This window comes from Lingula anatina, chromosome 2, assembly GCF_051362555.1.
Source record: "Lingula anatina isolate TDL-2025a chromosome 2, LinAna3.0, whole genome shotgun sequence".
In the NCBI taxonomy this organism is placed as follows: Eukaryota; Metazoa; Brachiopoda; class Lingulata; order Lingulida; family Lingulidae; genus Lingula; species Lingula anatina.
The window spans coordinates 42959565-42978821 of record NC_141768.1 but is presented as its reverse complement, the minus strand read 5'-3'; the positions used below and the strand labels follow the sequence as shown (position 1 = coordinate 42978821).

Sequence of the window (19257 nt, the reverse complement as noted above, 5' to 3'; positions counted from 1 at the left end):
AGACGAAAATTTTTCAGGGGCCCTTTATTCAGTGGGCTCCAAACCCCATCCCAAGGGGCCTGAGGGTCAGCTTCGTATTAGAGGCCTGTCATCCTCCCCCCCCCTCCCCATTATAAAAAGTTTCAAATAATCCTGCATCCGGCCCTGCAACTTATTTGATATTTCATGTGCAGTGTCAATATTTGTAAGCTATCTGTGCATCCTGTTGCAAAGGCTGTTAGCTCTACTGGTAAGTTTTTAAGTTGCAACTTCCATGTACCTGTAAATCATCTTAAGTTTGAACACCTTGTATAACTTTAATTTCTATGTTTTGTTTGCATATGTAATATTTCCATGGACATGATGCCTATGTAGCTGGTAACTACCATTTCTTGAAAACTAATGATTAAACACGATTACATAAAGTTTAAGAAAAATTAAATTAAAATTAACTTTAAATTAAACATGAAGTTAGTAACCATTTGTCTTATCTTGGTATAAGATTTGTATCAGTGGGTATTTTTTTATCAATTCATGTCGGCGGACATGGAGTGCAAACCAAATAATTACCGCTGCTGTTCGAAAATGTTCCTTGAAGTATTTCATTAGTGACAGGCGTGCGGAAACGATCAGTCTACCAGATACAATTTGAAAGTAAGTATCAGCATTTTAGCAAATGTTTTACAAAATAGATCTCTGAACCCCTCCAAAACGTACATGAAGTGTACAATGAACGTGTACTTGTATGTACATGTACTTCACGCATTATTGCCAGTCTTCAGCAGGTGTATATTTTGGTAGCTTATCTGTCCTCTACAACATAAATAGTTGACGAACAGATAAAATTTACCTTATTCATAATGCTGTCAACATCATAACTATTAGGCTTTCAACAGTGTGTAACCTAATTTTAGAAGCTGAGAAGTTAGAAAAATATTTGAGAACACCAGCAGGAAAGTGGACGTACTACATGTACCTGTAGCTCACTGTCATTTTACAGTTACTTAAAACATTATCTGAATATTCTAAACAGAGAGATATGAATCAACTGTTCTGACACTCATCTTTGCATATTAGTTTTAGATGTGGGTAGTACGTCTGAGTACATTACAGTAACTTTGGATAATGAAGGCATCGATTGAAGTCATGCAAGCATAAAATTGATATGCAATTGTCACAGGTCAAATCTCCATGAATTGGAGACTGACACTTCTATATAAACACGAAGTCGATTATGGCTTCATGATCACTGGAATAACAAAACACAACATGCCTTTTCATATTTACAATATTCTGTTGTCTTTATCTGTCAGAATCCACTGTTAACTCTACCAGTATGGGAATTGATGTGAGCAGACCAGCTTCTTCAAGCCAACAGATATGCCAAGAGGGACACCTGCTGATCCATATGAAGATGGATGTTATAACAAAAGAGGATGGACAACAGACTTTGACTTTAAGGTGTTCTGTATGTGACAGTGTGTTAAGGATGAGTGAAGTCAGTAGATCTCCACTCCTGAATTGTCCAGTAGTAATTGCTGCAGGTCAAACTTTGGTAGATAGCCAGAAAACAAATCAAACAGACACAAGCACTTTACAAAGAGAGTCCAGCTTTGCTGACTTTTCACAGGATTTTGTTAAGACAGATACAGATTCATTCAGTAGACACTGTGAAGATGATCTTGATTTAGATATGCATGTTGAGTGCTATGAAAGTTTTCAGTCCAGTAATGAGAACTGTACCAATCTTGTTAAATATGACCATTTTGCAAGTGAGGAAGAAATGTTGTATTCAAAGACAATTGACAAAGGCATTACTCATCAGTGCACTGATGCAATGCCAAATAGCACAGAGAAAACAAATGAAAAAGAAATCACCTCAACAGTCGATAGACAAGGCAGTCATTCAAGAAATATGGAATCCTTTTTAAAACGTAAAATATCAAAGAGCCCCAATTCAGTTGAGCAGAAACCCAAGAAAACCCCAAAGCTACAAGCCAACAGGGAAACAATTAGTATGTCACTGGAAAGTTTTAACCAGCAATTTGACAATGATTCAAATAAGAATTGCACATCTTCTGGTCAGCTTACTGTTTCTGCACAAATTAGCTCCAGTAAAGAAAGATTTAAAATTCCATCATGCAAGTTTTGCTTTGCTACACACAGTGAATTTGGACAAAGTTTAGTGTGTGGCCACGAATGTTCTAAAACGGGTACTACAATTTTCATATGTTCAGTCTGTAATGAGTACTACAGCAGCTGTAGTGTAGTGATTGAATGTGAAAGAAAACACAGACAGATAAATGCAACTTCCAGCAAAGAATTCAAGTGTATAGTTTGTGATAAGACATTTGCTGATTTTGGAGAGACAAAGCGGCATGAAACTTGTCACATTCAAACTGATACTGGAGTGGCTGCTGGGGCATCCTTACTACATGGAGCAAACTCCATTTCTGGCCCTGGGAGACCTGAAGCTGAAGACCAGAACAGTCATATATCTAATGCTATCTCATCCTCCACACCATTGATACACAACTCTCAAATGCCACTCATGCCACATGCTGTGCAATTTTCCCCATTAGGTATCACTCGACATGAATTAGAGCAAATTAAATACAAGTCACCCGATGCTAAAGGCTTTTGTGTAAAAATAATGTGTAAAATATTTAGTAGAGCTGAGCGGTTGCAAGATGATAAAAATGTTTTAGGAATGGAAAATATTGCAGTTAAAAGAACAGCTTTCTGCCCCATTCGTATACAATTCATTAAGGACTGTGTTCAAAATATGTATCCCACAGATTTTCAGAATAATCCACAAAAGATGTGGAGTAGGTGTGTAACAGCTATGAATAAGGCCAATAGAAATCTCAGAAGTTGGAACAAGAAGCAGCCTAAAATACAAAAGTTAAGTAGTGATAGCGCTGAGTGAAGGAACATGCATGTGTTTTAAGTGTATAATTATGTAGTGTTTTTAGTGTAACTACATGTATATGATTTCCTTAAAATAGACAACAGTAGTTCTACACTCTTGTTTATAAGATTTTATTTTGTATCTAAGTGGCTTCTTAAACTCTGATTTTATCTTATACTCTGTGTCATTTATAGCCAAATGAAGGTCACCAAATGCTGAAGACAAAGCATTGTCTCATTATCATATAAAATGTCATTATCTTAGGCATTGCTTTCAAAAGAAAAATGCATTTTGTGTTTGCAATTTATCAGAATCTGTAAATGAAGACGGTTGTTATAAATGTAGATCGAAATTCATAACTGAAGATGACTATTGGAATACTGTTCTACATTTAAGCTAATATCTGGTTGTTTGTGCAATCTTAGCAGGCTATCTATGTCTCTCAGTGGAATTTTTTAAATTAAAAAAAAATTTTAAATTATACTCTATATTTCCAGGTTATAAAATGTGTTTTCCATAAAAGTTGAAACTGGCACTTAATGTGAAATAAAAAAGATCATACACTGAACTTTGTTACTTGCATTTGTGAGTTACTGAAATGGAATTCATGCAGAGTATAGTGAGCAATATTTTCTATCAAAATAAATTTATTAACCAGCACAAAAAATGTTCATATCGAGCTGTTTCAGATGAGATACACAATAATAACAATAATCTTTACTAGCTCTTACACTTTTATCTACAAAAGTTATGACCAAACAGTTACGAAAGTGGAATTACTAATGATTTAAGTAAATAAAATAGAGATGGTGAATTTTCCTCTTCTTTAACAACATATGAAGATAGATTCACATTTTTACCAGCCATAAGTTTGCATTTAAAATACACCTTATAAATGCAAAATCCACAGAGGTGAATTTTCCTATCACAGTAATCCTTAAAATAGAATATACAATATTGCATGTTTCTGGACCACACAGCGTATTAAAATGCAGCAAGCAGATATCTATGCATAGCTGTATTGAGGATCAATAAAAGTCAGAGGCTAAAGCTGATTGCAATTTCTAGTCATCAGTTTCATCTGTAAGACCGCATTCAGATTCACACATTGTACTAGCTGGGTCGGTAAAACTCCACAAAGGATTCTTGCCACATTGCAATTAGCTTATTCATCACACAATAGTAAATTACACCCTGGCTGCTCGAGGTTTGTCAGACAATTAGGCTGATTCCACTGATTGAACTTAGAAGAAAATACTCGGCAAAGTTGGATTGACCCAGCTAGCATGATGTGCGAATCTAAATGCATTCTAAGACTCTTAAGCTGTAGGTTTTAGAAATTGGTCTCACACTGCACAACAGGAGCCCACATCTTGTGCTGGAGGAGCTATATCATTATACACCTGTCTGATTGCTCTCCAGAATGCAATGCCAGCCATGTCCAGATTTCTAAGGTTATTTGTGCCATATCCACATACTAACAGAGGAGGAGACATCAACTGGTCTTGAAAAGTCTAAGCTTACCATCTAATGTTGATGTGAGCAGCTAGAAGAGGAAAATAATTTAAATTTAATTTATACTTTTATACCATCATCTCTTTTGTAGATTTAATACCAATTTTCAACTTGAAAAAGTCCACTTGTACCTATTTACATGTGTAAATGCATATTTAAGTTTCAGACCCCAAATGGACACAAATTTATCATAAAAGATAAGAGATACATGCAGCATACTGATACAGGGTACAGTCACCATTAGAATTTTAAGTCTAGTACATGTAGGTATACATGTTAAACAACAACAGGCTTTATTAATTAGAAAGTTGCCTGCTTTAATCCACCAGGGATCATACATGTAACATAGCCAACATTTAAGAAATTAAAAAAAATTTTATCCATATGAAATTTATCCATGTAGTGAAATGAAGTCAACTTTTGAATTTCTGCACAGTTTAGTTTAAAAGAGTCTAGATATCTGCAGCAATAAAATGAGGGACAACTATCTTAATGAGCAACAGTATTTTTTCCAGTCTATTAATTTTTTACTTGCAATGAGTTTGATATCAACTTGGTGAATCTTATGATGACAGCACGCCATCTGCTTAAAGGAAGAATTCAATTATTATAGATTTTAATGGGTTGTGATGCTTAAAATAATTTGTGGTTTTCAAAAATTAGAATTCAAAATTTTACAGACCTCTGGGTACAATGGATGAAACTCTACATCAGTGACAGTATCTGTGTGTCCTGTCAACTTGTGGAGGTACGTCCCTGAGCGGATGTCAAATATATAAGCCTGCAAATAATAAAACAAATGGATACATGGTACAGACCACGGTAATGTATGTGGAGGTAAAGGATCATCTTGTAATGAAAAATGTTTTACTTATTTCATTACTACTTTTACTTATGTTAAATGTCTTTTTAAAAATTAATTTAGAATCATTGATAATTGTAGAGTTTGTGTCTCCATACAGTTTTGATCAATACATTTTATTTATGCTATAAATCATTATTTTGCAGTTTAACATGAACACATAAAAAAGAGAGAGAGAGAGGAAATACAGTGTATACTTACTGCTCTGTCCTCTGCTCCAGAAGCAATAAACCTAGAACATGGACTGATGGCCAAACCACAGGAATGAGACCTGTTTATATGACCTTCATATTTTCTTATGCATCTGGTAGTAAAAAAAATAATGCAATATGCAACTGTCAAACCATATTTTACAAATAAAGTAGACTCTGAATAACTCAAACACTTCTAGGAAATTTGTTTGAGTTACACCAGGATTCAAGTTTAACTGTGTTCATAGAGTTTCAGCCCATATCAAAGCAAAAATCCATTCCACAAGTTTTTTTTTCCAAGATAAATCATAATAGATGTTATAAGGTGAAGAGTTTTGAGGGGACTACTTAACTTGATACAAGACTCAATGCCGATTCTTCAAAAATGATTGCTACTCATAATAGGTAAATTGAATTACTAGTATCTAAAAATAGACAATGACATTGACCAGCATCCACATTGCACTAAGCTAAAAAGGAAGCTCAGCCAAATCAAGATAAGTTTCTTTTTAATTCCAAGTAAGGTTATTTGAAATGGGTAAGAACACACACAATTTTCTTGCATTCAAAATAGAAACTAGTTACCTGTTTGTCCTGAGGTCCCAGAGTTTTATGCAATCTGAGGCAGCAGCAGTGACAAACAAGTTGTAGCTCTCAGGGGGATGGCTGACATAGCTGGAGCCCTGCAACAAAACATGGCAAGCCATTGATTTAATTATCTATTTATCTGCTTATTTGGTACTAGCAGTTTTACAAAAGGCTATGACCTCACATTTGTACAACGTATTGGTCTTGTTTTCCATAGCAAGAACATAATGCTAAAACTATGACAAATGGAGATTCAAATAGGAGTTTATTACTGTTGTTGTCTCCTGTCAATAACATATTTTCGATGCCACTGTTACGGACATAATTGTGACACTGTTGATATTTCCTTACCTCATTCTGACACAGGACATGTATGGGCCTGGTATGTGCTTCCTCCACCACTCTAACACTCTGACCAGCATTCATGTCAAAAACCTCTATGGACTTGTTAGATCCAGCACATAAAACAATATCTGTTTATTTATGAGTTAAGGTAAAAACTCCCACTATGATAAGATAATGGATATACGCGAGTTTATTACTGAGAAATGCACTTAAGCATTTACACTGTTTGTTAAAATCTACTTTAAAGAACAATAATATCATAACTGTCTGGTTAAAGGACACATGAGTAAAATCCATTGACAGCAGACATAGCTGTTATCTTCTGTGCTTGGTCAAGCTGAAAACTCTTCACTAGTTTGTACCGACTGTTACTTATATACCTGAATGTGAAAAAAAAACATAAAGGTCCAAATATGACAATTAAGGATGTAAGTAAGAATTGAAATAACTTTGCTGCCATTTTTCATACATGCAAAAAGAAAAAAAAATAGAAAAAAAACTATCAAAAAGAATGAATATTTTTACAAAAATAAAAGATAAAGACACTTTTTAGACAAATTTTAAAAAAATAAATTTAGACATTTTCAGGCTTCAAAGAATTTTAACATACAAGAACTATATCAAAATTGATAAATGCTCAAGTAGTGTGACAGCTGTATATTCTACTCAGTGGATGTCTCACCTCTTAATGTCTTGTTTACTTGAATCAAGGAAGTATTTGTACAGGTAAAAGGTACTGCCTGCAGTCAATAAGACAAACTTGTCCATATAATAAAACTGAGCAAGTGAAATCTCTTTTGGAAATAAAGGATTGTCCTGAAAAAGAACGAGAAAATATTTCTGCAATATATTCACTGCCTTTTCAATATTATATTTCCAAAAGTTAATTACAGTAAGACTTAGAATTCCACCAATGTCTTCACCAAACTGTGTTGTCCAAACCGTCTTACTTTACTTCATTTCTATCAAATAGCAATAACCATACAATCAAGAAAAAAAAACAATAGAAATTGATATATTCAGCATTTCTCTCACTTTTGATGGTTTGAGCCCCCCTTCCTTGTCCACCCCAAAATTGTCTGTAAGTGTGGAAAAGGTCAGAATAGGTTCAGCCTGACCTTTGACCCATACAGACGCCGTCTTGTCATCTGATGCTGAAATCAGGTACTTGTTGTCATGATTCCACCGGACAGAGTTGACAACCCCATTATGACCTAGATGCAATTGATTTTAATTTAAACATGTTATTTATCATATTATTTGAATGTGCTATTGATGTATTCTGTATAGAAAACATGTATTGTGCATGTAGATCTGACAAACTGACAGTGTACTTGGGGTATTATGTAGAGATCATTAAACTACTGTCACTATTATTATTTTAAACTAAGACAATTTTATACAAATGTCTAGAAATGTCTTATAACTATTAGAATTACTTCATTTTAATCTCTTTGCTTATAGATGTTTGTCATTAGATGTACTCTTTCCAAAGTATAGCAGAATTTGATTTGGGACACACATTAATGATCATAATAATAACAATCATCAGTGTATGGACTATGAGTAAACTGATCTTTTAAAATTGCATCAGCATTAGCTCTGACACCTGAGAATGCACCTGGGAAGTATACCTGTGAATGCTGTTCCACTGCCTGATAAAGGCATCTTGAACAGGTGAGCAGACTTGTTTGCCAAGGCACAGGCAACGTATTGACCATTTCCTGTAAATGAAGGTAATTACATGAGGGCCACAATGCAAAGATAACATGTTTAATGAGAAGCCAATTGTTACAAACAAAAATTCAAATTAACTTTTACTTAAAATATTATCTACATTTATTTCTTAAGGTGCAATCAATAGGCTGAATGTTTAAAACTCACTGAAATACATATATTTTGTACTACATAACATACAAAAAATATAATGATTTTCTCAACTCTCATGCAAATCTTGCTCAAAAAGGTATCACTAAGTAATGGGCAAATATAACAACCAACACGATGCAATCAATTATCTAAAATAGTGTGATTTACAAACTTCTTAGTTCAGACACAGATTCTAATACCTGTTCTGCCAATGCCATATCCTAGCAGTCTGACTTTCAAAAATTCTTGTGAACTAACTCCTAACATCACCATGCCCCCGCCATTGATTGGATACAGGGGATAGTTTCCAGTTATCTCTTAACCTCTGTTTATTTCCTTGGGACATATGTAAACTTACCTGAAAATTTAATACACTGAATGGGCACAGGTTTTTCTTCCACATCCAGTTTAACATGCAGGTGGGTTGGAGGGGCACTGGTGACAGGATATTCCTTCTCAAGCTTCCTAAATTATATAATGTAGATACATACAGGTTATTCAACATGTGCTTTTATGAAAGTGTGTATTTCAAAATTGAAAGCCACCGAGTACATGATTTCAAGATTAAAATTCCACTCAACACATTTCAGTCAAGTTAGTTTTAATACGGATAATAAGATTTTCAAACATGTTTAATTCTCACATGATCTAACCCAACATATGTTGTTAAATTTTTTAGAAAAAGAAAGGTTGGCCATATTTTTCTTCATATACTTACTTTAAACCCGAGGATTTCCCTGTCTTTGGTGATGAGGTGGCCTTTGAACTGCCAGTTTTAGGTTGAAACATGGTCCTCCTGAAATAAAAATACACACATAACAACTGTAATTTCTAATCAATATTATGCAACTCAAAACACATGAAAAATATGCAATGTTTCATTATTTCCTATGATTTGTTTTTTGTTTCAAGTAAAGAAAGAAATACAAGGTTCTATGGCAACATAGTTCTTTGACCAGAAAAAAAGAAAACAAAACAAAACAAACCTAGGTGCCTCTGTGTATCCCGATGATTTGACCTTGTTCTTAAATGTTAATGGCTGATTGTCCAATACAGAACTCTTCTTACTTGGCAGCAATACACCTGAAATTAAAACAGCATAATAATAATTACTTAATTCTTTCCCATACAAATCTTTCTTTTCTTTGATATCATTTTTTGTATACAATTACTTACATAATTTTTTCTGCTTTCTGAATACATCAAAGGATTCATTACAAGATCATTTATGTGTTCATCAAAATCCCATTCACATGAATTTCTTACCTTTTTTTACACTTGGACTTCCTTTACTTTCTTTGGATTTTGGCACTAATTCTGCTCTCAGCAATGAGTTTGCAAGCAGTGGCACACTGAAAGTGACACAATCTATTAAAAACTGTCATCTATCAAAACTCAAAAGTTAAAATTCAAAGTTGAAGGAAATTTCCGACAAAATCTATCTATCTCAGTATATATCCACTGCAACAGCAAATAATAGTCTAAAGACCTACACCTACAAATACCAGGGTACACCTGTGAGAGAGATTCAATGCATATAGATACTACTTTCTACAAATATCCCAATATTATAATAATCATGGCTATTTAGCCGTAGTAAACTTCATTGTGATCAAGATAAACTGTAACACTGACTTGCCATAATAAAAAATTAAATTATATTTCTTTTTGGATAAATATTTGAATCTTTATAAAAAATCAAAACAGCCTTATTCCAAAAAAAACTCTGTGATGATGCCATACTTACTCAGACAGCACAGTAATATCTCCTTGAGCATCGTCTTCTTCCTTAGTTACGTCTAGACCCTGAGTGGACAGTCCAGCAATACCACCGGTCAACTGGTCAAGTGATTGCTGCTGGTCAACAGGCTGTGAATGACTGACTAGTAACACCTGGGCTATATTTTCAAACAGACTGCCCACCACACACCAGGTCTGAAATACAAAATAAATAAATATATAAATAAGAGAAGTTTACTTTCCTTTACAAAATTTAATATAGGAAATTAATTGGTTTTTTCTCAGATGTATCTAAAATATTTACGTTAATACTCAAGTAAACATATTTGTAAATGAAATGCAACTTACATAATTTCACTTATAAAACTAAAATGTTCAATATAATACTACGGTAATGTGCCAAGCATTTCGACGGGCCCAGTCAATCCGACCAAAAAAATTATATTATAAAATTAATTTTTCTGGGCTCAAACATTTAGTCCATACGTGAAAATCATGCGACAGAATTTTTTTCTTGTTCCGATTGTTCGACCACATCGTCGGCAAGACTCGGTAAATTTTCAAGCCAGTCATATAGATGCTGCATGCCGGGCCCTTTGTCAATTGTTGTCCTTTCAATAGCTCTCGTCAATGAGGAAGAAACTATTAATTGAAGATCTAATCTGGAAGCATGACGTACCTGTCATTTCCTTTGTCCCCGATGACAAAATAGTGTTAAAGACATACAATTTGTGCTTATTAAGCAGACTTGCCCTCGCTGACTGATTCATCACGCCCGTAACTGGGGAAGGGGGGGGGTGTTAAAAAAGGTCCATTCTGGATGAAACCAAATATCAACAGTGGGTAGAATACGTCGTAAACACCTTCATATAGACCATATATAGCGTTTGCTAGCAATAAAAAGTTTGGGAAGAATAAGCAATTTATTTTCAAGTTTGATTGAAATATATATGCAGATGGGGAAACGTTCTTGAAGTCAAAACCGCAAGATCTTACATTTACTACAATCGACCGAAAGATCAGCGGAATCGACCGCCCAGACTTCTTGGCGCCAAATACTACGCGCTGTCAAAATCTGACGAACACGTGTAGCTGTTCACCTACATGGATAACTGATTTGTCAACAATAAAAATGACGTCTTCCTTAACTCCATGAGAGCTTCATAGAGAGTTCCACTGGATATTTACGTTACCTGTGAGTCACTTTTTATTTCCCCAGATGCATGAAATGTTGATGATATTTAGCGTAATCCACAAAGAACTCCATTCCTGTGACCCCCCTCCCCCAAAATGGGACCGTCTTCATTAACATGTGGTTTGCGCTATGCTGGACCAGACCAGATAAGACCAGTTTCATTTCTGCACGTGCTCAATTCTCGCGTCAAATTATAAATGCAATTGTTTTGTGAAAATTATGGCAATTAAATGCTTTTTTTACGTTCGGGTTGTATCAGTGGGGTTTTCAATATGCACCGTGGTTTGTGCACAGCAAGAGTATATAAGTAAGAAAATCGGAAGAGTGCCAGCAAGATAGGCCTACTGTATGTCTATCGGCACAGGTAGGCTCCGTATTTTGCCTTTTCTCAATATGTTTTAATATGACATGCTTTTAAATAAAATACTTATAAGTAATTTGAAGTTACACTGAATTCCGTTTGAGTACCAGTTGGTATTCTTTGATACGGGTGATTGAATTTTCTTCGGAAGTACGTCTACGCCTCGACGCTGAGCAAGCCTTGCGGGTTGAAAACAACTGATCTCAGACTGGTAAAAAATTTCAATTCGATTGATTTCAGTTGTCATATTAAAATTCAAATAGGGCGTACGTAGATCACATAACTAGTTTAAGTCTACTAAAGCTACCGGTTTCAAATATAACCGGCCTTTGTTTACAACACCCGTCTCTGGGGAAGTACTCGTCCCACTCGTGAAGTGCATCATGAAAATGATCGTAGGTGAGGGAAATATATAATAAGATAAGGAGGATAAAACAAGCCTGAAACACGTGTTAGGCGAAAATTGCAGCTTATCTTGCGTAACACTCCAGTAAAATGCAATACTTCCGGAAAGATGGACGTTTTGGCAGATGCCCCTAACAATCCGACGATGTCAAAGGTTTCCATTTGCTGTATTTTAATCAATTCGACCAAACTGACATTTCCATGAAATTAATTAATTAATCTTGGTCGAATTGTTTGGCATATTACCGTAATGCAAACATATTAATGAAATGCAACTTAATTTCACTTATAAGACTAGAATGCTCAACACCCAATATCAATAGCAATATTATAACTGCCTATACTTGTAATTCAAATTGTTAAATTTTGCCTTAACTTGGACCAATTAAACACTATATTATGCAAAATATATAATGGATCCAAGGTCTTAAAGTCAGTTATATCTCCCCAGCTCAAGCCTTGCCTTGGTTAAATCTGTTGTGGAGGAAAAGGCACATGATCCTGCTACAGAAATACTGGATTCCATGTTGGGTTCACAGTTAAGAGGGCCTGGAACAGAACATAATAATAATAATGGTTTATTTAACAGGATATTCCATTATAAATATGCCTCATGATAAAATATGTTTTTATCTACTATTAATTTGACTTCTAAAAATCAATTTTGATTTCACAACCTCACTATTAATTCAAACAACATTTTGTATCTCTTAAATTGTTTCTTAAATGTTATCTGTGGAAATAAATTATCACAAAATATATATAAAAGTAAAAAAAAAAAATGGAATATAAATTCAAAATTAACTTTCTCAAAAGCAAAATCTTTTGGCTCACAAACTCTATGAAACATACTTTGCAAATCAAAATATAAATCTTGTTCTAATGTCTTAGCATTGACTTGTACCACTGCCCCAGTAGTTCCTATGGTGAGCAATGGGGCTGCAGTTAAGAGGTCCCTAAAATAAAAGAATGAAGAAAAACATGTATACTAGTACATGTCAAAATAAAATTTGTCATTGTATCTTATGAACTAAATATCATTTACAAAATATACATATATGCAATCTAGGGTTGAAGGTGGATTTGTGGGTTTCAATTAAAGTATAATTTCAAATTGACATGCAATCGTTCTCTAAGAAATGGATGTTTTGAAATCATGAAAAGTTTGGATATTTCTGACATGTACAAACTGCAAAACTTGTTAGGATTCAGTTTATACAATAACAGTACTATTTTACATGTACCTGACTAGTGTTTCATCATGTTTCATAAAATGAAGTTTTGCTTCATTTCCTTGTGATTGAGCAACTTGTTGATAGGAATAATGAAGACCAAGAATTGCACTCCCAACTTCTGACTCCTCAGCATCATCATCAGCAGATTGTTCCTGCTGTCCACCAGGTCTTTGTGACTGTTTCCAAGATGGCTGACTGCTTATGGTCAATGGCCCTATGAGAATGAAGATAATTCTATTGAAAATGCCTAAAGCAGCTGAATAATTTCATGTTCAATAATACTCTGTCATATTCATCTTATTGGATAGGCTTTGCTTTCATAGATTTTGTCTTTTGAAGACAATTTATATATAAAATTTATCCAAGAGATACAAATTGTTCCTTTAAGACAACTGTTAAAATAACAGGGAACATAACAAACCTTCCTCCTCTGTTACTTTGTGTCTCGATGCCTTCTGTTTCTGAATAATTTTCTCAACATCTAGTTGATGTAGACAGCGGAATCCATTGCCATCACTGAGGTCATATACCCTCACCTGGGGACATTTTAAATCAATACTTATATACTCATATACTGGAACCATTCCAATTTTAAAGCAATACCTCAAGAAGGAAACCAGCTGAAATTTCTTTCCCATAAGTACAAGTCATGGTGGAAAAGAGAAAGAGAGAGATATGGTGACAAATGTTTGTGAACTGATGCGTAATTACTCATAAAATATAGACATTTAAGAAAAGTGAAATAACTAGCACAATTAATCTTAGGGTTGATGTATTCAGAATATACTTTGGACAAAGTTGCTGTCTCCGCTATCCAACCCACCACACCAAGAGACCACAGAGTTTTTTTTCTTTTTTTCTTTTTTTTTGACATAAACAGTAAATTAATTTGGCATGTGGCCCAGAGTATTTCAGTACATTAGCGCCATATAGTACAGCCTCACCTGGCCATCAGCCGTTCCAATGGCGAACTGCTCTTCACTTGGATTCATGGCCAGGCAAAGGAATGGCGAAGATGAAATGATGGTGGACTGGTATATCAATGACCCCTGCTTGATGTTCCAAACCTGAGGTAAATTATGATAAAACATGTTGGTTTTATTATAGAATAATACTCTATATATACATGAAACAGAAAATTCAATGAGAAAATACTGTTGGTAAAATGTTTTAATTTTGTACAGGAATATATAGATTTTTAAATAATTTCATAAAACAAATTTAGATCTGGAAAAAGGTGTTACTTTTTTCTTTTTTTTTTAAAGAAGTTATAACAAGCTTTGCTAAGTAAGCACTTTCCTCATCTTTAATGTAAGAAGCACATTGATTAATTCATACCACTATTTACATATATGATTTCAACACTCACCTTGAAAGTCCTGTCCTCAGCGGCAGTAACTAGAGTAGAAGAATAGTGTGGACAGAACTCTGCACATGTAACTCTGGCATCATGACCCTCTAATGTGATACACAACTTTTCCTCCTGTGAAAAAAGGGCAAAATTTTTCAATGAGTAAGTCATCAAATTGTCCAAAGAATTTTTTTACATGTAAATGTTCAAGTGAAAGTCTAATTCTAATTGCATTAGATGGACACATTAAGTCCATCATATAAAAAAATAAGATTACTGTGTTAAATATTTTATTTTTCTATAATAAACATAAATTTGTTAAAATTTTGTATTAGACTCCTACATGTGTAGCTGTTATGTCTTGAGCTCTGTTGATCTGTGTAACAGGTAAATTAAGGAAGCACACAAGATTGTCTTACCAGAGAGGAGAGTATTAACACATCAAGATCTCTGCACACAGCCACCTGGCTTTCATCTGGACTGAAGCAGCAGTAACTGATAAATCCAAGTGTGGTGCCAATGATTTGGCCTCTTATTTGTTGACCTAAAATTATAGGGAAATGGGTGCCTAAAAACAGGTAAAAGCATGAATATTTATAAAATATTCTAAATGTAAACATCTTAATTCCTTAATTCCTTCTTAATTCCTTTTTGTTTATTTTTAAGTACAATTTATTTACAGATGGCAAAATATTCAGTTATTATTATTATTATTATTATTATTATTATTTCTAGGACTGGGGGTAGCTCACCAGTGTCTTTCATAATTTTTGCCTGCTGTAAGTCCCACACTATGATATAATCCTCAGCAGCTGTACACAGTTTGGTAGGGAAATGACTAGGTCCAAAACACATTGCAGATGCTTTATGCCTATGGCCTTCAAGTTCCAAAGGCTGAAATGAAACTGAAAGCTGTACTTTTGCAAATGCAAAATTGTAGTTGTACTGGTAATTGATGTTCTAGTGAACACATTTTACACTTGAAACACTGAGTTTCAGTGATAAACTGAGAACCTTGCAAAACACTAGAAATATTTAGTTTATACATGTATATTGATTCATTAAGGACTCAAAAATGTACTCATATAATTCAAATTCTTACATATTCAGCCATGTGTACCAAGATACTATTTGAGACTGAGATTTTTTAAAGTAAACACCACGGGAAGATTGACAAAAAAACCTACCTTGCAGAATAATTTGTCCAGACTCCACACTCCAATGGAAGTCCTTACAAACGGCAGTGCCAGGTAGACACCATTGCAGGCTATTTGTATGTGTGACAATGGGAATGGCACACGCATGGTGTGCTGGCAGGTCACAGACATGGTTCCCTTGTATTTTATTGAATTTTTTTCATATTCATAAACTGGAAAAATTACGATACAAAGTTGATCCTGTACTTATGCATTACACCCCCGAATTTGAATATGCAAGATTTTTACTTCTAGTGCAATAACATAACCCTGTGCTTCAGAGATAACTTGAAACAAACCATTATACTATAGCGTATATACCTTTGCCGTTTCAAGTTACAGTACTTGAAACGGAGTGGCAGTGGGAATGGCACACGCAAGTTATCTCTGAAGCTCAGGGTGAAAGACACCGGTAAGGAAATCATGACGTATATAGTACAAATTTAAAAACATAAAATCGTGAATGGGAGAGCTGACGCATGGGTTTTTGTGCTACTACTACACTGTAGTAAGGGCCATATACCAGGACATGTACCGATACAACGGTAGAGGGGACCGATATGTTGATCCAATTTGGACCGAATTCTGCTTCACCAGGGATGCAATAAATTGGCACATTTTGCAAGCAGCTAGATCATCGCCAGTGTATGTGCAACCTTTCTTTTAATATTAATATTTTTAATATATTTTCCCAAAACGTGTATAAAATAACAGTAGCGCTAATTCGACTGAGAGGAAATCTGGGATTTAAAAGTGTTGCAGCCATGAATATGCTACTGAAGAAAGACACGCTTACGAGTGTACGGAGCAGTAAAATGGCAAATCTGGTACAACTATTACTACAGAAACATAAGATGTCTACATTTACTTAAAAGTCAGTAGAATCCACGCTGACTAAAACACGTGAGACAGAAATGAAATAAAATTGTTTACCTTAGACACCAGTCGTCCATCTCGCGCGGTTTGAACAAAAAACCAATAGGTGGCAGCACGATTCAACAGAAGCACTACCAATAATCAAAAGTTAGAGCACTAAGTTTTATCAGTTCTGTCATATTAAAAAAAAAAAAAAAAACCAAACAAAGCCAGTCACTTTCATCACAACATTTACTTTTTTTCTTAATTACTATTTACATACAATGATACCTGCTAGAGATTCAAGTGACAAAATGAACAATAAATAATTTTAATTAAGTTAAAACACAATACATTGTAAAAGTGTCTAAAAATTCTAACATATTTGTATATTGTAGATATGTCTCTCCTACTTAGAAAGTATGATAGAAAATAAAAGAGAAATACCATTACAGGAATAAAGCTCCATAGCAAAAACATATCCATTCTTAAATACTATTACAAAACTTTTCAAGTTGTATACAGATTTTTTTCCAAAGAAGCGACCATATTCTAAATTAGTTTTCTCAACGCATATGACAAACCCCAATAGAAGAATCAAGCTCACAGATATACATGGAAGTTCTCTTTTTCATAATATCACTATTTTCAAAGATAGCACCACTAGAAATTAAGTTACGAAATAATATTTGTTAAATGCCTACCAGAAGTGCATCTACTGGTGAAAGACACCAACTGGAAGTGCTTGTAAGACAATAGTCAAACAATGCCTAACACTAGATATGAAAAATATTGCACATACCACCATTTATTCATTAACATATAAAAGCAATATAATTTGAGGAAACATGCACTAAACATGCTACATACATGTATAAAATAAGAGTATATATATATATATATATATATATTTAACCTAGCTACAGAATTCGGCAAACAAAGACCATATACTGGTAGTGAAGATGAAAATAAATTCAACTACAACGTAAGAGTATTATTCACTGACATTTTCAGCAAAAAAATCATGTGTCCCTTTAAAATAAAAATAAAGATTTACCATTAACACAAAAATAACAGTAAAAATATACCCTATGGCAACAGAGATAATATAATAATTCAAGTAAAACTAGGTCCACTGATAACTCAATAACACAACATGCAACGAAACACATAAACTAGCCAAAAAAGCAGACCATGACCAATACTGTACATCATTTTTCAAACTTGATTTCAAGGCATTTTACTCAAACACATGCAGAAACATAGTATAAACAGAAAAACAAGACAGCTCACATGTAAGTTGCAGATGACACTTCATTATCCAGTCCAGAGTTTCATTTTTTTTAAAGCATCAATCACATGGTGAGCAGAGTAGAAAGGAATACAGCACCTAAGTCCTATTTCATAAATTTTCAATACATTAGTCAAGTTTTTGTTTATTTTGACTAGGAAAAATCAGCAAGAGTCCCCTAAAATAAAGCTACTATCTGTTCAAAGTAATAGCAATTTCTTACTTTTTGTGAAAAAGACTAAATATTTCTATACAAGTGGCTACTACAATTTCATCCTGCATCAAAGTAGACATAATATTGGATAAATTGAGAAAAACTTAAGACTTAAGTTCTATTGTGAAACCTGCCCCAGTCAGGTCAGTTAATGGTGACAATTACACAGGAACTAATAAGAAAAGGAGAAATTGGAGTAAAGAGTCTGTTCCCAACAGTTTAACCTGAATAATTTGTCTTAACCAATTTGACATTAGTCTCCTAAATAGCAGACCATAACTGTCTTTCAAATCAACCCAATTTTATTTTCAGGTTTCAGTCACTGAAGCTAAATACAAACACAGAGAGGAAGTCTACACAGCATAAAACTGGGTGGCAGAGGAGGACTGGATCTCTGTCTGTCCCAGTTTGAACTGCAGGCGTTTCAGCCATGTAAGCAACATGCTGGACTTCTGAGCAGCTTCATCCTTGGTTTTCTTTGGTGGTGCCCAGTTCTGGCAGGTCTGAAGGCGGACTTGGATATGACCAGGCAACTAAAGTAAAAATATATCAGGTTGATGAAAATTATCTCAAATTAAAGACTTTTAAAAAATATCCATGACAACAATTTTATTTTCCACTTCATGGTAGAACCTCTGGCATTAATTTTCCTACTGGTATCTACTTAATGCAATGGTATACTTACAAGTAAATAAATAATGGAATTGTCATTATCTATGAAATGCAATCAATGTTTCATTCATTCCCCAATGGTACTATCAGATGATTAAAAACAAAAAAATGTCCATACCTGTCCATGGTAAGAGTGGAAAATTGGAGTCCACAATGCAAATAACTGAAAAACAGAAACAAAAGTTGGATGGATTTATATGTTTAATTTCCTTCTGATACAATACATGCTGATTGTAAAGCAAGACCATCTTAGAAATTCAAACAGTAAATTAAAGGTAAAGAAAACTAATTAGTAGTTTTCTATTAATTTTTTTCTCAAATTCATTAACTCCCTACCTTTGAGAGCACAGAGGAGTTGCATTCCTGGAGAGCTTCCATCATAGACAAAAAGTGAAGATTCACCATCTCAGCCATCTAGTTTAAAATAAATTTCTGAGTGAAAACATTATTCAGTATAGATATGTACATGAAGGCTATACCAA

General features: G+C 34.2%; 3 protein-coding genes across 11 annotated transcripts in view; 1 reads left to right on the top strand and 2 right to left on the bottom strand.

Moving 5' to 3' along the window:
* The first annotated feature begins 154 nt into the window (after positions 1 to 154).
* On the top strand, positions 155 to 3458 carry LOC147763721 (uncharacterized). The gene is made up of 2 exons (XM_087003325.1): positions 155 to 633; positions 1293 to 3458. Exon 2 carries the CDS (start codon positions 1316 to 1318, stop codon positions 2906 to 2908), a length of 1593 nt encoding a protein of 530 aa, XP_086859451.1. The 5' UTR covers positions 155 to 633; positions 1293 to 1315; the 3' UTR covers positions 2909 to 3458.
* Positions 3006 to 16726, bottom strand: LOC106150825 (WD repeat-containing protein 27-like). Of its 2 annotated transcripts, none has more exons than XM_013523826.3 (24): positions 16677 to 16726; positions 15735 to 15916; positions 15300 to 15441; positions 14967 to 15091; positions 14566 to 14679; positions 14141 to 14263; positions 13618 to 13732; positions 13206 to 13410; positions 12814 to 12917; positions 12425 to 12510; positions 10008 to 10195; positions 9527 to 9612; positions 9247 to 9343; positions 8979 to 9056; positions 8619 to 8725; positions 8026 to 8115; positions 7427 to 7605; positions 7074 to 7207; positions 6674 to 6771; positions 6398 to 6519; positions 6044 to 6141; positions 5469 to 5571; positions 5088 to 5186; positions 3006 to 4436 (listed from the first exon to the last, which is right to left on the bottom strand). In XM_013523826.3, the coding sequence occupies exons 2-24, from the start codon at positions 15873 to 15875 to the stop codon at positions 4386 to 4388; spliced, it is 2685 nt and encodes an 894-aa protein (XP_013379280.2). In that variant the 5' UTR covers positions 15876 to 15916; positions 16677 to 16726; the 3' UTR covers positions 3006 to 4385. The 2 variants fall into 2 exon arrangements, with proteins under 2 accessions (XP_013379280.2, XP_086859450.1); XM_087003324.1 differs by lacking the exon at positions 16677 to 16726 and adding an exon at positions 16065 to 16082.
* Positions 16727 to 16832: 106 nt separating this feature from the next.
* LOC106153350 (protein unc-79 homolog) overlaps positions 16833 to 19257 on the bottom strand; it is a 43119-nt gene continuing 40694 nt past the window's right edge. For all 8 annotated transcript variants that reach the window (XM_087003317.1, XM_087003316.1, XM_087003320.1 and 5 more), the window contains 3 exons: positions 19112 to 19189; positions 18894 to 18938; positions 16833 to 18636 (listed from right to left, as the gene is read on the bottom strand). In XM_087003317.1, the coding sequence (XP_086859443.1) occupies positions 18457 to 18636; positions 18894 to 18938; positions 19112 to 19189 (303 nt within the window). In that variant the 3' untranslated portion in view covers positions 16833 to 18456. The remainder of the gene's footprint in view (positions 18637 to 18893; positions 18939 to 19111; positions 19190 to 19257) is intronic.

What these genes read in the sequence shown, in the direction of transcription:
- LOC147763721 (XM_087003325.1), top strand. Translation starts at nt 1,316, where the DNA reads ATGGGAATTGATGTGAGCAGACCAGCTTCTTCAAGCCAACAGATATGC.
- LOC106150825 (XM_013523826.3), bottom strand. Translation starts at nt 15,875, where the DNA reads ATGTCTGTGACCTGCCAGCACACCATGCGTGTGCCATTCCCATTGTCA. An exon ending in CAAAGTAACAGAGGAGGAAG is followed by an intron (nt 13,411 to 13,617) that starts GTTTGTTATGTT and finishes TCATTCTCATAG; the next exon opens with GGCCATTGACCATAAGCAGT. An exon ending in ATGTCCTGTGTCAGAATGAG is followed by an intron (nt 6,142 to 6,397) that starts GTAAGGAAATAT and finishes GTTTTGTTGCAG; the next exon opens with GGCTCCAGCTATGTCAGCCA.